Source organism: Chrysemys picta, chromosome 1, assembly GCF_011386835.1.
Source record: "Chrysemys picta bellii isolate R12L10 chromosome 1, ASM1138683v2, whole genome shotgun sequence".
Lineage (NCBI taxonomy): Eukaryota > Metazoa > Chordata > Testudines > Emydidae > Chrysemys > Chrysemys picta.
Window position 1 is genome coordinate 243,210,189 of NC_088791.1, and position 13,247 is coordinate 243,223,435.

Genomic DNA, 13,247 nt, shown 5'->3' on the forward strand with positions numbered 1-13,247 from the left:
GAGGCACTTTTCCCATGGCCCCAGCCCTGGAGCTGCCACAGCAGGGAGAGGCAAGGAGAGATGTTCTCCCCCAGCCCCAGCCCTGGACCTGCCATGGCCGGGGAGAGGGCTGGGGAGGCCTCTCTCCCTGCCACAGCCCCAGGGCAGCCTACACACCAAACCCTTCATCCCCAGCTGGAGCTCTCACCCCCTCACACCCCAACCCTCTGCCCCAGCCCTGAGCCCCCTCCTGCACTCCGAACCTGTCAGCCTCATCCCCGCCACACATCACCTCCATATTGGTGCACATAACAAAATTCATTCTACACATGCATAGGAAAAAATAGAGGGAACATTGTCACTGACTCATATACAATTTGTGATCAACTACAACCCCCAGATCTTTTTCAGCAGTACTACTGCCTAGCTAGTTATTCCTCATTTTGTAGTTAGGAAGAAAAAATCAAATGCACAAGTTTAGTACGTTGTATTTATCTTTACTGAATTTCATCTTGTTGATTTCAGACCAACTCTCCAGTTTTTCAAGGTAATTTTGAATTCTAATCCTATCCTCCTTCGTCTTGCTCTTAATGTATCTATAGAACCTCTATTTACTGCCTTTTATGTCCCTTACTATGTGTAACTCATTTTCTGCCTTAGCCTTTCTGATTTTGTCCTTATATTCTTGTGCTGTTCTTTTGTACTCATCCTTCGCAATCTGTCCATGTTTTCACCTTTTGTAGGATTCCCTTTTGATTTGCAGGTCATTAAAGAGCTCCTGATGGAGCCATATTGGCCTCTTACTATTCTTCCTATCTTTCCTTCTTATCAACATAGTTTGCTGTTGTTCCTTTAATATCATTTCTTTGAGAAACTGCCAGGTCTCCTGAACTCCTTTTTCCCTTAGATTTTCTTCCCATGGGACCTTACCTACCAGTTCTGAGTTTAATATCTGCTTTTTTGAAGTCCATTGTCCTTGTTCTGCTGCTCTCATACTTTCCTTAATCTATCATTTCATAATCACTTTTACCCAAATTGCCTTTAGATTTGCAGCCAGTTCCTCCCTGTTAGTCAGATAGCTGATGCAGAGGATCTGGCACCACTACTGCAGGCTATGGATTCTACTGCCCTTGCATCCTCTTGTAACCAGTGGGCCCCAAATGCTTTCCTCCAGACCATCTTATTCAAAGCCCACAGAGACTCTACCTCCCCAACTGCCTGAATGGTCTTTCTGCTCTTCCCCACCAATGCAGGGCTATTGCTGGGCTTCCGTAATGTGGAGGGCCTTCTATTGACCTCCCATAAAGTAGTGAATCTTGCCCCTTGTGTCTAAATATTGCTGAGGTCTGAAATCCGTTTGGGATGCACCTTACCATATATGCTGCAGTATCTAGATACGACAAGAGTAAATGGGGGAGTGGAGTGGAAGGCTTAGTTCAGAATTTTCCTAAATATTAATGTAATTCAGATGCAAAATTGGTCTTTGAAATAGATTTACATCTAAATGTAAATAACACAGATAATGTAAGTGTAGACCAGTGATTATTTAAAACCACACACAGGAAATGCAAGAATAAGAATAGGTTTTTAATGAGCTGTATACTCTACTGCATGTTTAATTACATTGATTCTTTCAAAAATAGTAATAATGCTTAGTACTTTTATAGCACTTTGCATTTTTTGAAGTGCTGTACAAACATTTGTCACTCATTAATCATTGCTAGGTAGTAAAACTGTGATATGAATAGTTACTGCATCACTGGCCCTTACAAGTAGAGCAAGAACAAGGGCAAGATGTGAGAGCAATTTGTGTGTGATTAAACATAATCTGTGAGGCATTTGGCAAAAGACTGGAAACAAGTTGGCTGGATCTAATAGCATCATGTAAATGGATGAGGACAAAGCTAAAAACTCATTTCCCCTCTCCCCACAATATATCTATCTATCCAAAAGTTTAATATATAAAAAAGCAAAAGCCAACAGTCCTTCCTGCTCTGAACTCAATATTAAAAAAGGATCATAAGAGAACAAAATCCATGAAAACAGAACCAACATTTTTTAAAAATTGAGACACTTGAATACCTGATGTATTACACGTACTGTACTATTGTTCTGATTGTTATAATTTGTGTACAACTGCAAACTAAAGCTTTCTATACTAAAACTTCTGTTTATTCTTCATATAATAGTATTTTGCCTTATTAAGCACCTTTAATCTCAAAGTACTTTTCAAATTTAACTTTCCAGATGATGTCATGATATCCTCTCACACTCAAGATACCCCTCTTGGGGAAGGGATCCCTGTTATTAGGAAGAGAAAAGTAACAGTAATGGGGGATTTGATTATTAGAAATATAGATAGTTGGGTTTGTGATGACTGGGAGAACCACATAGCGAATTGCCTGCTGGGTGCAAAGGTTGTGAACCTCTCAAGACATTTAGACAGACTTTTGTGCAGTGCTGGGGTGGAGCTTGTGGTTGTGGTATATGTAGGTACCATGAGCTAGCAAAGGTTAGGACAAAGGTCCTGGAAGCCAAATTTAGGTAAGAAATTAAAGTCCATTATCTGAAATGTTTCCAGTTCCACGTGCAGGGCCAGTTAGACAGGCAGAACTGCAGAGTCTCAAAGCACGGATGAAATGACGGTGTTCAAAGGAGGGATTTAGGCTTATTAGGAACTGGGGAATCTTCTGAAAAGGAGGAGCCTGGAAAGATGGGCTCCATCTAAACCAGAACGGAACCAGATTGCTGGTATGTAAAATTAAAAAGGGGTAAGACTGTACAAGCCTTGGCTGCTTATTGTAGGGTTCCTGAGTTAGAACCCAGTGTAGAGGGTGAGCCTGGGTTCCCCTACCAGCCACTGGGAAGTGGCGCAGGGCATTGGAGACACCAGCCAGACAGCTGGTCAGGAAGGACTTTGATTTCTCTGGAAGGGGAGGACCCTCTCTAATATCTGCTGATTGTAACAATAATAGGAAGCAAGAGTTAGAGCTGTAGTAAAACTTCAACAGGCCTTGCAGGGGGACAGATTGTTTAAACCACACTGGAGAGGCAAAGATTAGTGAGGGAATAAAGCTGCAGTGGCAGAACTGAAGGGGCACAGAGCAGGAGGAATACTGGAGAGAACTGAACTGGGGTGACCTGAGAGCCAGACACAAGAACTGGAACCAGGACAGGGAAAACGCAAAAAGGAAGGAGAGAATTAAAGGGAAAACAGTGATTTATTGAGAAATTAGAGTAGGTGGAGATCTATGAACAGAGAAAAGTGGAGAGAAGATAGAATTTGGAAGATAAGGCCCTAATCCAGAAAAACATTTTTAGCATGTCAGTAGTCTGATTTAGGGAATACTGACATGCTAAAAGTTAAGCCCTTGTTTTATGTGCTTTCCTGGATTGGGCCTGAAAGATAATACTGAGATGTATAGGAGAGAAGAGTAAGAAAAATTTGGGGATGAGGGGAGGTGTATGAACAACAGAGACTACAGGAGTATAATGAAGTTACAGAAAAATAAAAGTACAGATCGTTTAAAAAAAGTTTTAAAAACAGAAAAAATTACACACACAAAAGCCTTAAGAAAAATATACAGAAAGAAAGAAATAGCAGGGGAAAGAGAAAGCAAAACACAGGCGATACAGTAATTTTTGTTTTACTTTATTAAAAATTTGTGGGCTTAGTTATGATTAATTCCCAGTCTCAGCTGCCACAACATCTGCCTTCAAACTCCAAGTGTTAAGTAATTATTTGTAAACTAATTAAGTAATGTGATTAACATGGTTCCTAAAAAGAGGTGCATTTTACACACGTTGAAAAAGTAGAGTCACACATTTTGAACATTTTCCACACCTTCCCTGGTTAGAATATTTTAGAAATTAGGTGTTAAACAGTTGGTGTGTTGCACACTGCATGTAGCTTGATGGATGAAGAGATTTTTTTTACAGGTTAAGAACATAAGACTACTGGGTCAGATCAATGGTCCATCTGGCCCAGTATCCTGTCTTTTGAAAGTAGCCAGTGCCAGATCCTTCAGAGGGAATGAACAGAACAGGACAATTATTGTGTGGTCCATCCCCTGTTATCCAGTCCCAGCTTCTGACAGTCAGAGGTTTGGGGACACTCAGCATAAGGTTGCATCCCTGACCATCTTAGCTAATAGCCATTGATAGATCTACCCTCTGTGAACTTATCTAATTTTTTATAACACAATTATACATTTGGCCTTCACAACATCCCCTGGCAATGAGTTCCATAGGTTGACTGTATGTTGTGTGAAGAAGCACTTCCTTATATTTTAAATCTGCTGCCTGTTAATTTCATTGGCTGACACCTGTTTCTTGTATTATGTGAAGGGGAAAATAACACTTCCTTATTTACTTTCTCCAGACCATTCATGATTTGGTAGACCTCTATCATATCCTCTTTTAGTCATCTGTTTTCTAAACTGAACAGTCCCAGTCTTTTTAATTTCTGTTCATATGGATGCAGTTCCATACCCCTAATCATTTTGTTGCCCTGTTCTGTACTTTTCCCAATTCTAATATCTTTTGCCAGAAGGGGTAACCAGAACTGCACACAGAATTCAAAGGGTGGACATGACAGATTTATATAGCGGAATGATGATATTTTCTGTATTATTATCTATCCCTTTCCTAATGGTTCCTAGCATTCTGTTAGCTTTTTTGACTGCTGCTGCTACTGCCTTTACCACATGGGTGGTAAAGGCAGTGGAGCTGCAATGAACTTGTCCAGAGGCCAGAGCATTTAATCCACCCTGCAAGGCTGATGATTAGGTGTGTGGAAATTCAATCAGAGCCTCATTCTTTTGTCCCGGCTGGGGGCTCCATGTGTGACTGAGCACTCAGCTTGAGGAGAAGTGGGCATGCATCCCACTTCCAGAAGCAGGACTGTTTCCATGCATGGCTATATTTGTTCAGTGCTGTTTGGCACTCCAGGCAGAGGAAGCAGAGAAGGGATATCTGCTGCTCTTCCCAATGGCCTGGGAGGCTGGAACACAGAGCCTTGGAATCCATGAAGGTCAGCTCATATGTGGGAGACTGAAAAGGGAACAGATGTTCCTCACTATCGTTAGATTTTTTCTGATTGTTTTCACCAGGTTGTTAGCAGTAAAGTGCAGCATAAAAACATATTCCTTTTTTATTGGGAGTGTATGTAACAGAAAAAGCAGTCACCGGTAGCAGTATATGATTTACTGGGTTAGGACAAAGGTCTTGCCTGCTGAGACAGAAATTGTATCACAAGAATTCTTAGTAGAGACACTAATGCCTTTCTTCAAAGGTATTTAGTCACTGGTATTTAGTCCTGGGGTTAGGCATGTAAGTCCCAGTTTTGGCTCCAATGTAATCCACAAAACTCTGGCCAAACTGTGTAGGTGCCTGAACTCACTTGGCACCTATATTTTTCAGGGTAATATTTTCCTAGGGGCCTATGTTTCTGCCTTTGGATATGTACATTGCTGCCTCACTCAGATGCCCAGAGGACTAATCTCCTGCCTAAGCCCCTGAGCAATTCACAAACCAGATGAAGACAGGCTATGTCACATGCGGGACCTAATCCAGTAGGCGAGCTCAGAGGCTGCCTACTTGATTGAGTCCCATTTAAAACGCAGCTAGAGAAAGAGCCCATTTTATAACTTTTAGCTCAATTGTTAACAGGACTCACCTGGGATGTGGGACACCCAGGGTATGTCTACACTACGAGAGTAGTTCGATTTTACTTAAATCGAATTTTTGGAATCGATATTGCAAATTCGAACGTGTGTGTCCACACTAAGGACAGTAATTCGACTTTGTGAGTCCACACTAACGGGGAAAGCGTCGACATTGGAAGCGGTGCACTGTGGGCAGCTATCCCACAGTTCTCGCAGTCCCCGCTGCCCATTGGAATTCTGGGTGGAGCCGCCAATGCCTTCTGGGTAAAAAAAATGTGTTGAGGGTGCTTTTGGGTAACTGTCGTCATCCGTCCATCACTCCCGCCCTCCCTCCCTGAAAGCGCCGGCGGGAAATCAGTTCGCGCACTTTTCTAGTCAGTGACAGCGCGGACGCCACAGCACTGCGAGCATGGAGCCCGCTGCGACCATCGCTGCAGTTGTGGCCGTTCTCAACGCCTCGCAGCTTATCATCCACCTTTCCCAGAGGCAGATGCAGATAAGTCAGGCGAGGAGGCTACGGCACCGCGGTGAGGGCCTGAAGTCTGAGAGTAGCACAGACCTGTCAGAAAGCACGGGACCCAGCGCCGAGGACATCACGGTGGCAATGGGTCATGTGGATGTTGTGGAACAGCGATTCTGGGCCCGGGAAACAAGCACGGACTGGTGGGACTGCATAGTGCTGCAGGTCTGGGATGAATCCCAGTGGCTGCGAAACTTTCGCATGCGTAAGGGAACTTTCCTTGAACTTTGTGAGTTGCTGTCCCCTGCCCTGAAGCGCAATGACACCCGGATGCGAGCAGCCCTGACTGTCCTGAAGCGAGTGGCCATAGCCCTCTGGAAGCTTGCAACGCCAGACAGCTACCGGTCAGTCGCGAACCACTTTGGCGTGGGCAAATCTACCGTGGGGGTTGTTGTGATGCAAGTAGCAAAGGCAATCGTTGATGTACTGCTGTCAAAGGTAGTGACCCTGGGAAACGTGGAGGTGATCATAGATGGCTTCGCAGCGATGGGATTCCCAAACTGCGGTGGGGCCATAGATGGAACTCACATCCCTATCCTGGCACCGGACCACCAGGCCAGCCAGTACATTAACAGAAAGGGCTACTTTTCCATGGTGCTGCAAGCACTGGTGGACCACAGGGGACGTTTTACGAACATCTACGTCGGATGGCCAGGCAAGGTTCATGACGCTCGTGTTTTCAGGAACTCTGGTCTGTTTAGACGGCTGCAGGAAGGTACTTACTTCCCGGACCACAAAATAACTCTTGGGGATGTGGAGATGCCTATAGTCATCCTCGGGGACCCAGCCTACCCGCTAATGCCCTGACTCATGAAGCCCTATACTGGCGCCCTGGACAGTGAAAAAGAACTCTTCAACTACCGGCTGAGCAAGTGCAGAATGGTGGTGGAGTGTGCTTTTGGCCGTCTCAAGGGGAGATGGAGAAGCTTACTGACTCGCTGTGATCTCAGCGAAACCAATATCCCCATTGTTATAGCAGCTTGCTGTGTGCTCCACAATCTCTGTGAGAGCAAGGGGGAGACCTTTATGGCGGGGTGGGAGGTTGAGGCAAATAGCCTGGCTTCTGATTACGCCCAGCCAGACAGCTGGGTGATTAGAAGAGCCCAGCGGGACGCGCTGTGCATCCGGGAGGCTTTGAAAGCTAGGTTCCTGAGTGAGCAGGGTAACCTGTGACTTTTAAGTTTGTGTACAGAGAAGCTGAACCTGCCCATGTTTCTTTACCCAGTTAATGTTGACTATCCTCTCCAGTTACATACCCCCTTCACCCCCTTCCAACACACGTTTAGAAATAAAATCACTTCTACTTTGTTAATGAACACTGTTTTCTTTATTACTGTTTTCGCGGGAATGTTTTAAACCAGGGACGCAGACTGTGGTGGGGAGCGGGTGTAGTGTAGTGACGCAAATGACGCTTCTAAACTCCAGCATTGACAGGCTCTGCAGTGGTGGACTGGTTGTTTCAACGGAGCCTGTCACCCCTCCTGATCGGGACTGTGTGTATGGGGGGGCTATGTGACTTTGTGGCAGGGGGAGGACGGTTACAGATCCCCTGCTGCGTGGCTCTGTGATCCAGGATAAGGACCGCCGCATAAGATCTGTAACTGCCCTCCCCCGCCACAAAGTCACAGAGCAACCCACCCCCCACCACAGAACATGAAAACCACCTCCCAGACTGACCAGGGTAACTAGTGACTGCACTGCGTATGTGCCCTGCTGCTGGACCTGCCCCCGCCTAAGTACCCTGCTAAAGGTGACTGTCCTGTCCAATTACCAACCCCCTTCCCCCCTTCAGACAGACTCTCCTCCAAAAGAACATGATGGAAACAGTCAAAGAACTTGTCAAATTTTGGGGAATGAGAGCCTTCTACTACTAGAGCTTGTCTGCAGGAGTGGAGTGAGAGTTTGCACGGACTCTGCCGCCCTCCTTCTTTGCACTTTGCGTGAGGGGGGTATGGGACTTGGTGGCGGGGGAGGGCGGTTACAGATAGACTGCAGCGGGGCTCTGTCCTCCTGCCTCCGTTCCTGCAGAACATCCACAAGGTGCCGGAGCGTGTCCGTTTGCTCCCTCATTAGTCCAAGCAGCGTTTGAGTCGCCTGCTGGTCTTCCTGCCGCCACCTCTCCTCCCGTTCCATGTGTGCTTGGTGCATTTGGGACAAGTTCTCCCGCCACTGCTGTGCTGCCTGGGCTCGGGAGCAGCCCATAAGTTCCGAGAACATGTCCTCCCGTGTCCTCTTCTTCCTACGCCTAATCTGCGCTAGCCTCTGGGAGTGTGATGCCAGGCTAGGTTGTGAGACAGTCGCAGATGTGGCTGTGGGAATGGGAAAAAGGGAGTGAATTCCTCAGAAAGATAAATGTAGTTGTGAACAAAGAACATAGTCTTTCTCTGCGAACAAGACCATGCACAGCACCTATCACATGCGCACTCAGGACAAGGTCGAATTCTCGGCCTTCGCATTCGGTGCCTGGGGTCTTGCACTGCAGATCTGAGAAGCGGGGCAGGACACTGGAATTTGTGTAGCAGGCAGACATGGTAAGCCGTAGACTTGTGGCAGCTTAAAACTTTAATAGTAGCACTGGCCTCCTTTCACATTGAAAGCAATGCCAGTCCCTGCTGCCAGCAATCCGGCAAGCAGGAACTCTGCCCCTGTCCCACCCCCTCGCGGCTGTCCCCGGGAAAGATCCCTGTATGCTGCCCCTCTCCCGCCTCCACCGCGTGGCTGCAAACCAGCGGTTACAGTTCTGTAAAGGAACGGGCAAGCAGTCCCAACACTAACATTCCCCTACCTAATTCAAAGCAGGTCACCATGAGCGACATCACCCTGATGAGGATCTCAGACACTGAGAAAGAAAGAATGCTTCGGGAAAGCCTCCAAAGACCAGGGCTGTATGCCGCCCTGCTCTGCAGGGCAATGATCCCTGAGTACTTGATTGTCTCGTGGCGCGGAAACGTTTCATACTACGGAGGACCCAATAAGGCCACTCTCCCCAGGAACCTGATGCAAAGGCTTTCCAATTACCTCCAGGAGAGCTTCCTCGAGATGTCCCAGGAGGATTTCTGCTCTATCCCCGGACATATAGACCACATTTTACTGTAGCTGCACTGGCAGGGACTAAACAGTAGAGCGGCTTGGGCAGAACAATCATGCTAAACCGGACATTGTTAGATTTTTTTTCAATAGTTGCACTGCCCAGGACTGAAACGTTAAGCGCCTAGGGCAAACTAATCATGAGAAACCCATTGTTGTTACTCTTAATATTCCTGTTCTGTTAAAAATAAATGTTTAGATGTTTAAAACACTTACTGGCTGATCCTTCCCCAGATTCTGTGTCTGGGTTAACGGCTGGGAACGGTTGGTAGGGGATCTCTGTAAGGGTGATGAAGAGATCCTGGCTGTCAGGGAAATCAGCGTTGTAAGCGCTGTCGACTGCCTCGTCCTCCTCGTCTCCTTCCTCATCTTCCCCGTCCGCTAACATGTCCGAGGAACCGGCCGTGGACAATATCCCATCCTCTGAGTCCACGGTCAGTGGTGGGGTAGTGGTGGCGGCCGCACCTAGGATGGAATGCAGTGCCTCATAGAAACAGGATGTCTGGGGATGGGATCCGGAGCGTCCGTTTGCCTCTTTGGTCTTCTGGTAGCCTTGTCTCAGCTCCTTGATTTTCACGCGGCACTGCGTTGCATCCCGGCTGTATCCTCTCTCTGACATGTCTTTAGAGATCTTCTCGTAGATCTTTGCATTCCGTCTTTTGGATCGCAGCTCGGAAAGTACGGACTCATCGCCCCACACAGCGATCAGATCCAAGACTTCCCGATCAGTCCATGCTGGGGCCCTCTTTCTATTCTGAGATTGCACGGCCATCACTGCTGGAGAGCTCTGCATCGTTGCCAGTGCTGCTGAGCTCGCCACGATGTCCAAACAGAAAATGAGATTCAAACTGGCTAGACAGGAAAAGGAATTCAAATTTTCCCGGGGCTTTTCCTGTGTGGCTGGTCAGAGCATCCGAGCTCGGACTGCTGTCCAGAGCGTCAACAGAGTGGTGCACTGTGGGATAGCTCCCGGAGCTATTAGCGTCGATTTCCATCCACACCTAGCCTAATTCGACATGGCCATGTCGAATTTAGCGCTACTCCCCTCGTCGGGGAGGAGTACAGAAGTCGAATTTAAGAGACCTCTATGTCGAACTAAATAGCTTCGCGGTGTGGACGGGTGCAGGGTTAATTTGATGTAACGGCGCTAACTTCGACATAAACGCCTAGTGTAGACCAGGCCCCAGTTTCAATTCCCCTCTGCCTGCAGTGGGGAGAGGATTTCAGCAGGGTCTCCCACCTTTCAAGAGATGCTCTAATCACTGAACTATGGGTTAGTCTGATGTAGGGCTCCCTTAGTCTCTCCTATTGAAGTTGTTGCACTGATGAAAGAGAGGTTGAAGCAGGGGGACTGGCCCTGGAGTCTACCACCTCCCAGGGCCGTTTGTCCTAACCACTGAACTACCGAATCATTCCCATTCTCTTACAGACCCAATGACAAAAGTCAGTCGTCCAGCTATCTGTCTATCTGACAAGAGCTTTCATTAGTATTACATTTTAGTAAATATTCAACTACACTCTCAAGGAATTTGTCCAAGGACCTCCCCCCACCAATATCCTTCTAGCACTATGCGAGTAGGTGCTGTGTCCGAGACTGTCCACTAAGGGGCAACCCACTGCAAGAAATACATTTTAGATGAGCAGTTTGAACAAACTTCTGCAAACTTCCCCAGCATCTCGGGTTGCTCCGGGGTGCGTATTTCCGTTGCTCTGACGCTGTCCTGAGCCTGGGGTCGGATAGGAGAAAGCAATTTCCCCCCCTGAAGTGGGAGGAGAAGGAAGAAAGAGAGGTTCTGCAGCAGCAAGAAGCTTGGATTTAACTGCTCACTTTCACAGCACAAACACATTAGCTGCCTTTGGATCTGGGCTGAAATAAAAAGTTTCCTGAATGACTGGCCCGTGCTTGAGGACGGGAAGTGAGACGGAAGACTCTCCAGCTTGAATTACTTGCTGCTGGATGGTATGCTGTGTAGTTTGGACCGCATTCCCTGCAGATGAAGTGTTAGTGGCAAAGGCACATTGCTAGCTGCGCTGTCAGTCTGCTTGCACCCTCCAGCCTGTCTCCTTTCTTGGCAGCAGCATCCCTGGGCTGTTGGTCACTGGCCATCCTTCCTCAGAGGCAGGAAGTCAGAGCCAGTGGGCCTGATAATGACCACACAACTAGGCAAGGTGATTAGCGCTAACCGTGATGAGCAGAAAATTAAAGTCCGCAAGATTGACAAATCTTTCTGTATTTTTCAGGCCCAGTATCTGAGCCGATTCCTGGAGAGCACTTCTGTGCTTGCGTAAGGGAGGGGAGAGGGTGCGGGTGTCATCCGTTTTCTTGCGAAAGGATTCTGCAAAATGCTGCACGGACAGCGTGTGCAAAGGGGTCTTGTTTGGTCCCGTTAACTCTCCTCTTCCCCTGTGCAGCATTTCTCCGCACTGTTATTTCTGCTCTTTCGAAGAGGCGGGGGGAGACACTGCTGAGTAAGGCAGGGGGGAGAGCGAGAGAGAAGTGCTGCGATCGGGTTACAGCGAGCCATGGGGGAGCAGAGGAGGGGCCGCTTGGCGAGGAGCAGCAGCGGGTCAGATGAAGTGCTGCAGCCATCCCTGGGGGGATCTGTTTTGCCTCGTTCCCCTGCCCGCTGGGCCAGCCCTGTGGCTTCCAGCGAGGCTTGGATACGCTAAGCCGGCTCCCCGGATGCGCCATGCCCCATCCCAGCTGCTGATCGCACACAGCGGGTGGGGGGAGACCCCAGGAAACAGGTGCCCTCCTCTTCCTCCAGCTCCATGCTGCCGGGATTGCTCTCTCACCAGCATTCACCCGCGGGACGCCTGTGCTGCAAGGACAGGGGGCTGGCAGGCGAGGGCAGAGGGAGCCCGGCGGCCTGAACTTGGCCGTGGCCCCGCTCTCTGACGGCCCGGTGAACGGGAGGAGGTGCACCCCGAACTGCTAGAGGCGGTGATTCACTTGCTGCCTCCAGCGCTCCCCGCTGCCGCCCTGCGCGGCCGCCGCCGCCGCCCTGATGGCTCCAGCTGACAGGCCGCTCGCGGGGAGCCGGGGCCGCCATGTGCCGCGGTGGCCTCTGCTGCGGCTCTAGATGCTCCTAGGGGCGTCCCGGTTGTGCGCGCCCGAGGCAGCCGCAGCGAAGCGGGGAGCGGAGGCGCGGCGGGGAGGCGGCGAAGCGGCGGCGGCGGAGGAGGCGATGGACGAGTCGTCCCTGCTGGACTTGCTGGAGTGCTCCGTGTGCCTGGAGCGGCTGGACACCACGGCCAAGGCGCTGCCCTGCCAGCACACCTTCTGCCGCCGCTGCCTGGAGAGCATCGTCAGCTCCCGCCACGAGCTGCGCTGCCCCGAGTGCCGCATCCTGGTGGGCTGCGGGGTGGACGAGCTGCCCGCCAACATCCTGCTGGTCCGGCTGCTGGACGGCATCCGCCAGCGGCCCCGGGGCGGCGGTAGCGGCAGCGGCAGCCCCACGGCGCAGGGCAGCGCAGCGGCGGCGGCCGCCGCCCCTGGCAGCGGAGGAAGCGACTCGGCGGGGTCGCCCGCCTATCATCCCGCGGCGGCCACCGGCTCCCCCAGCGCGGCCGCCGCCAGCCGGAGCGCCCTGTTGGGAAAGGTGGGTACAAGCCGCTGCCTCAGCAACTCTGCAGCGCCCGGGACACGGCCCTCGGCCCCCAGCCCTGTCGCTGGTCGGGGCACCCCCCAGCCCGCCCCCTCCTCAGGCCACCCGGTACCCCGAGCCCTCTGCTCTGCCCCCTCCTCAGAGTTCAACTCCCCACGCACCCAGTCATCTGCCCTGCCTGCTCCTCGTGGACTCACGAATTTCCCCTGTGTCCCTGCACCCTTACCCCACTTCCACACACCTCTCGCCCTGTTTACTCATTCTCTAGACTGCACCTGTTTCCCTACACACTCACCCTCTCTCGGACACCCCTTCTTCTAGCAGTGATCGTGCAGATACAAACTTCATGCCATACAGTCCCTTGTTGCTCACATACACGCTTTCGAT

The 13,247-nt window shown here is 49.8% G+C and overlaps 2 protein-coding genes across 4 annotated transcripts in view; one reads left to right on the forward strand and one right to left on the reverse strand.

Moving 5' to 3' along the window:
• Nucleotides 1–5,377: 5,377 nt before the first annotated feature.
• Nucleotides 5,378–10,940, reverse strand: LOC135980796 (uncharacterized). The gene is made up of 2 exons (XM_065580982.1): nt 9,469–10,940; nt 5,378–8,474 (listed from the first exon to the last, which is right to left on the reverse strand). Exons 1-2 carry the CDS (start codon nt 10,043–10,045, stop codon nt 8,005–8,007), a joined length of 1,047 nt encoding a protein of 348 aa, XP_065437054.1. The 5' UTR covers nt 10,046–10,940; the 3' UTR covers nt 5,378–8,004.
• Nucleotides 10,941–12,335: 1,395 nt separating this feature from the next.
• Nucleotides 12,336–13,247, forward strand: part of SH3RF3 (SH3 domain containing ring finger 3) — a 380,292-nt gene continuing 379,380 nt past the window's right edge. For all 3 annotated transcript variants that reach the window (XM_008174317.3, XM_042861406.2, XM_042861407.2), the window contains exon 1: nt 12,336–12,854. In XM_008174317.3, the coding sequence (XP_008172539.2) occupies nt 12,336–12,854 (519 nt within the window). The remainder of the gene's footprint in view (nt 12,855–13,247) is intronic.

Bases quoted from the DNA above. Each gene is read 5' to 3' on its own strand.
- LOC135980796 (XM_065580982.1), bottom strand. From the start codon at position 10,045: ATGCAGAGCTCTCCAGCAGTGATGGCCGTGCAATCTCAGAATAGAAAG. The intron at 8,475-9,468 runs GTAAGTGTTTTA...CCATTCCCACAG, and splicing joins ATCTGGGGAAGGATCAGCCA to CCACATCTGCGACTGTCTCA.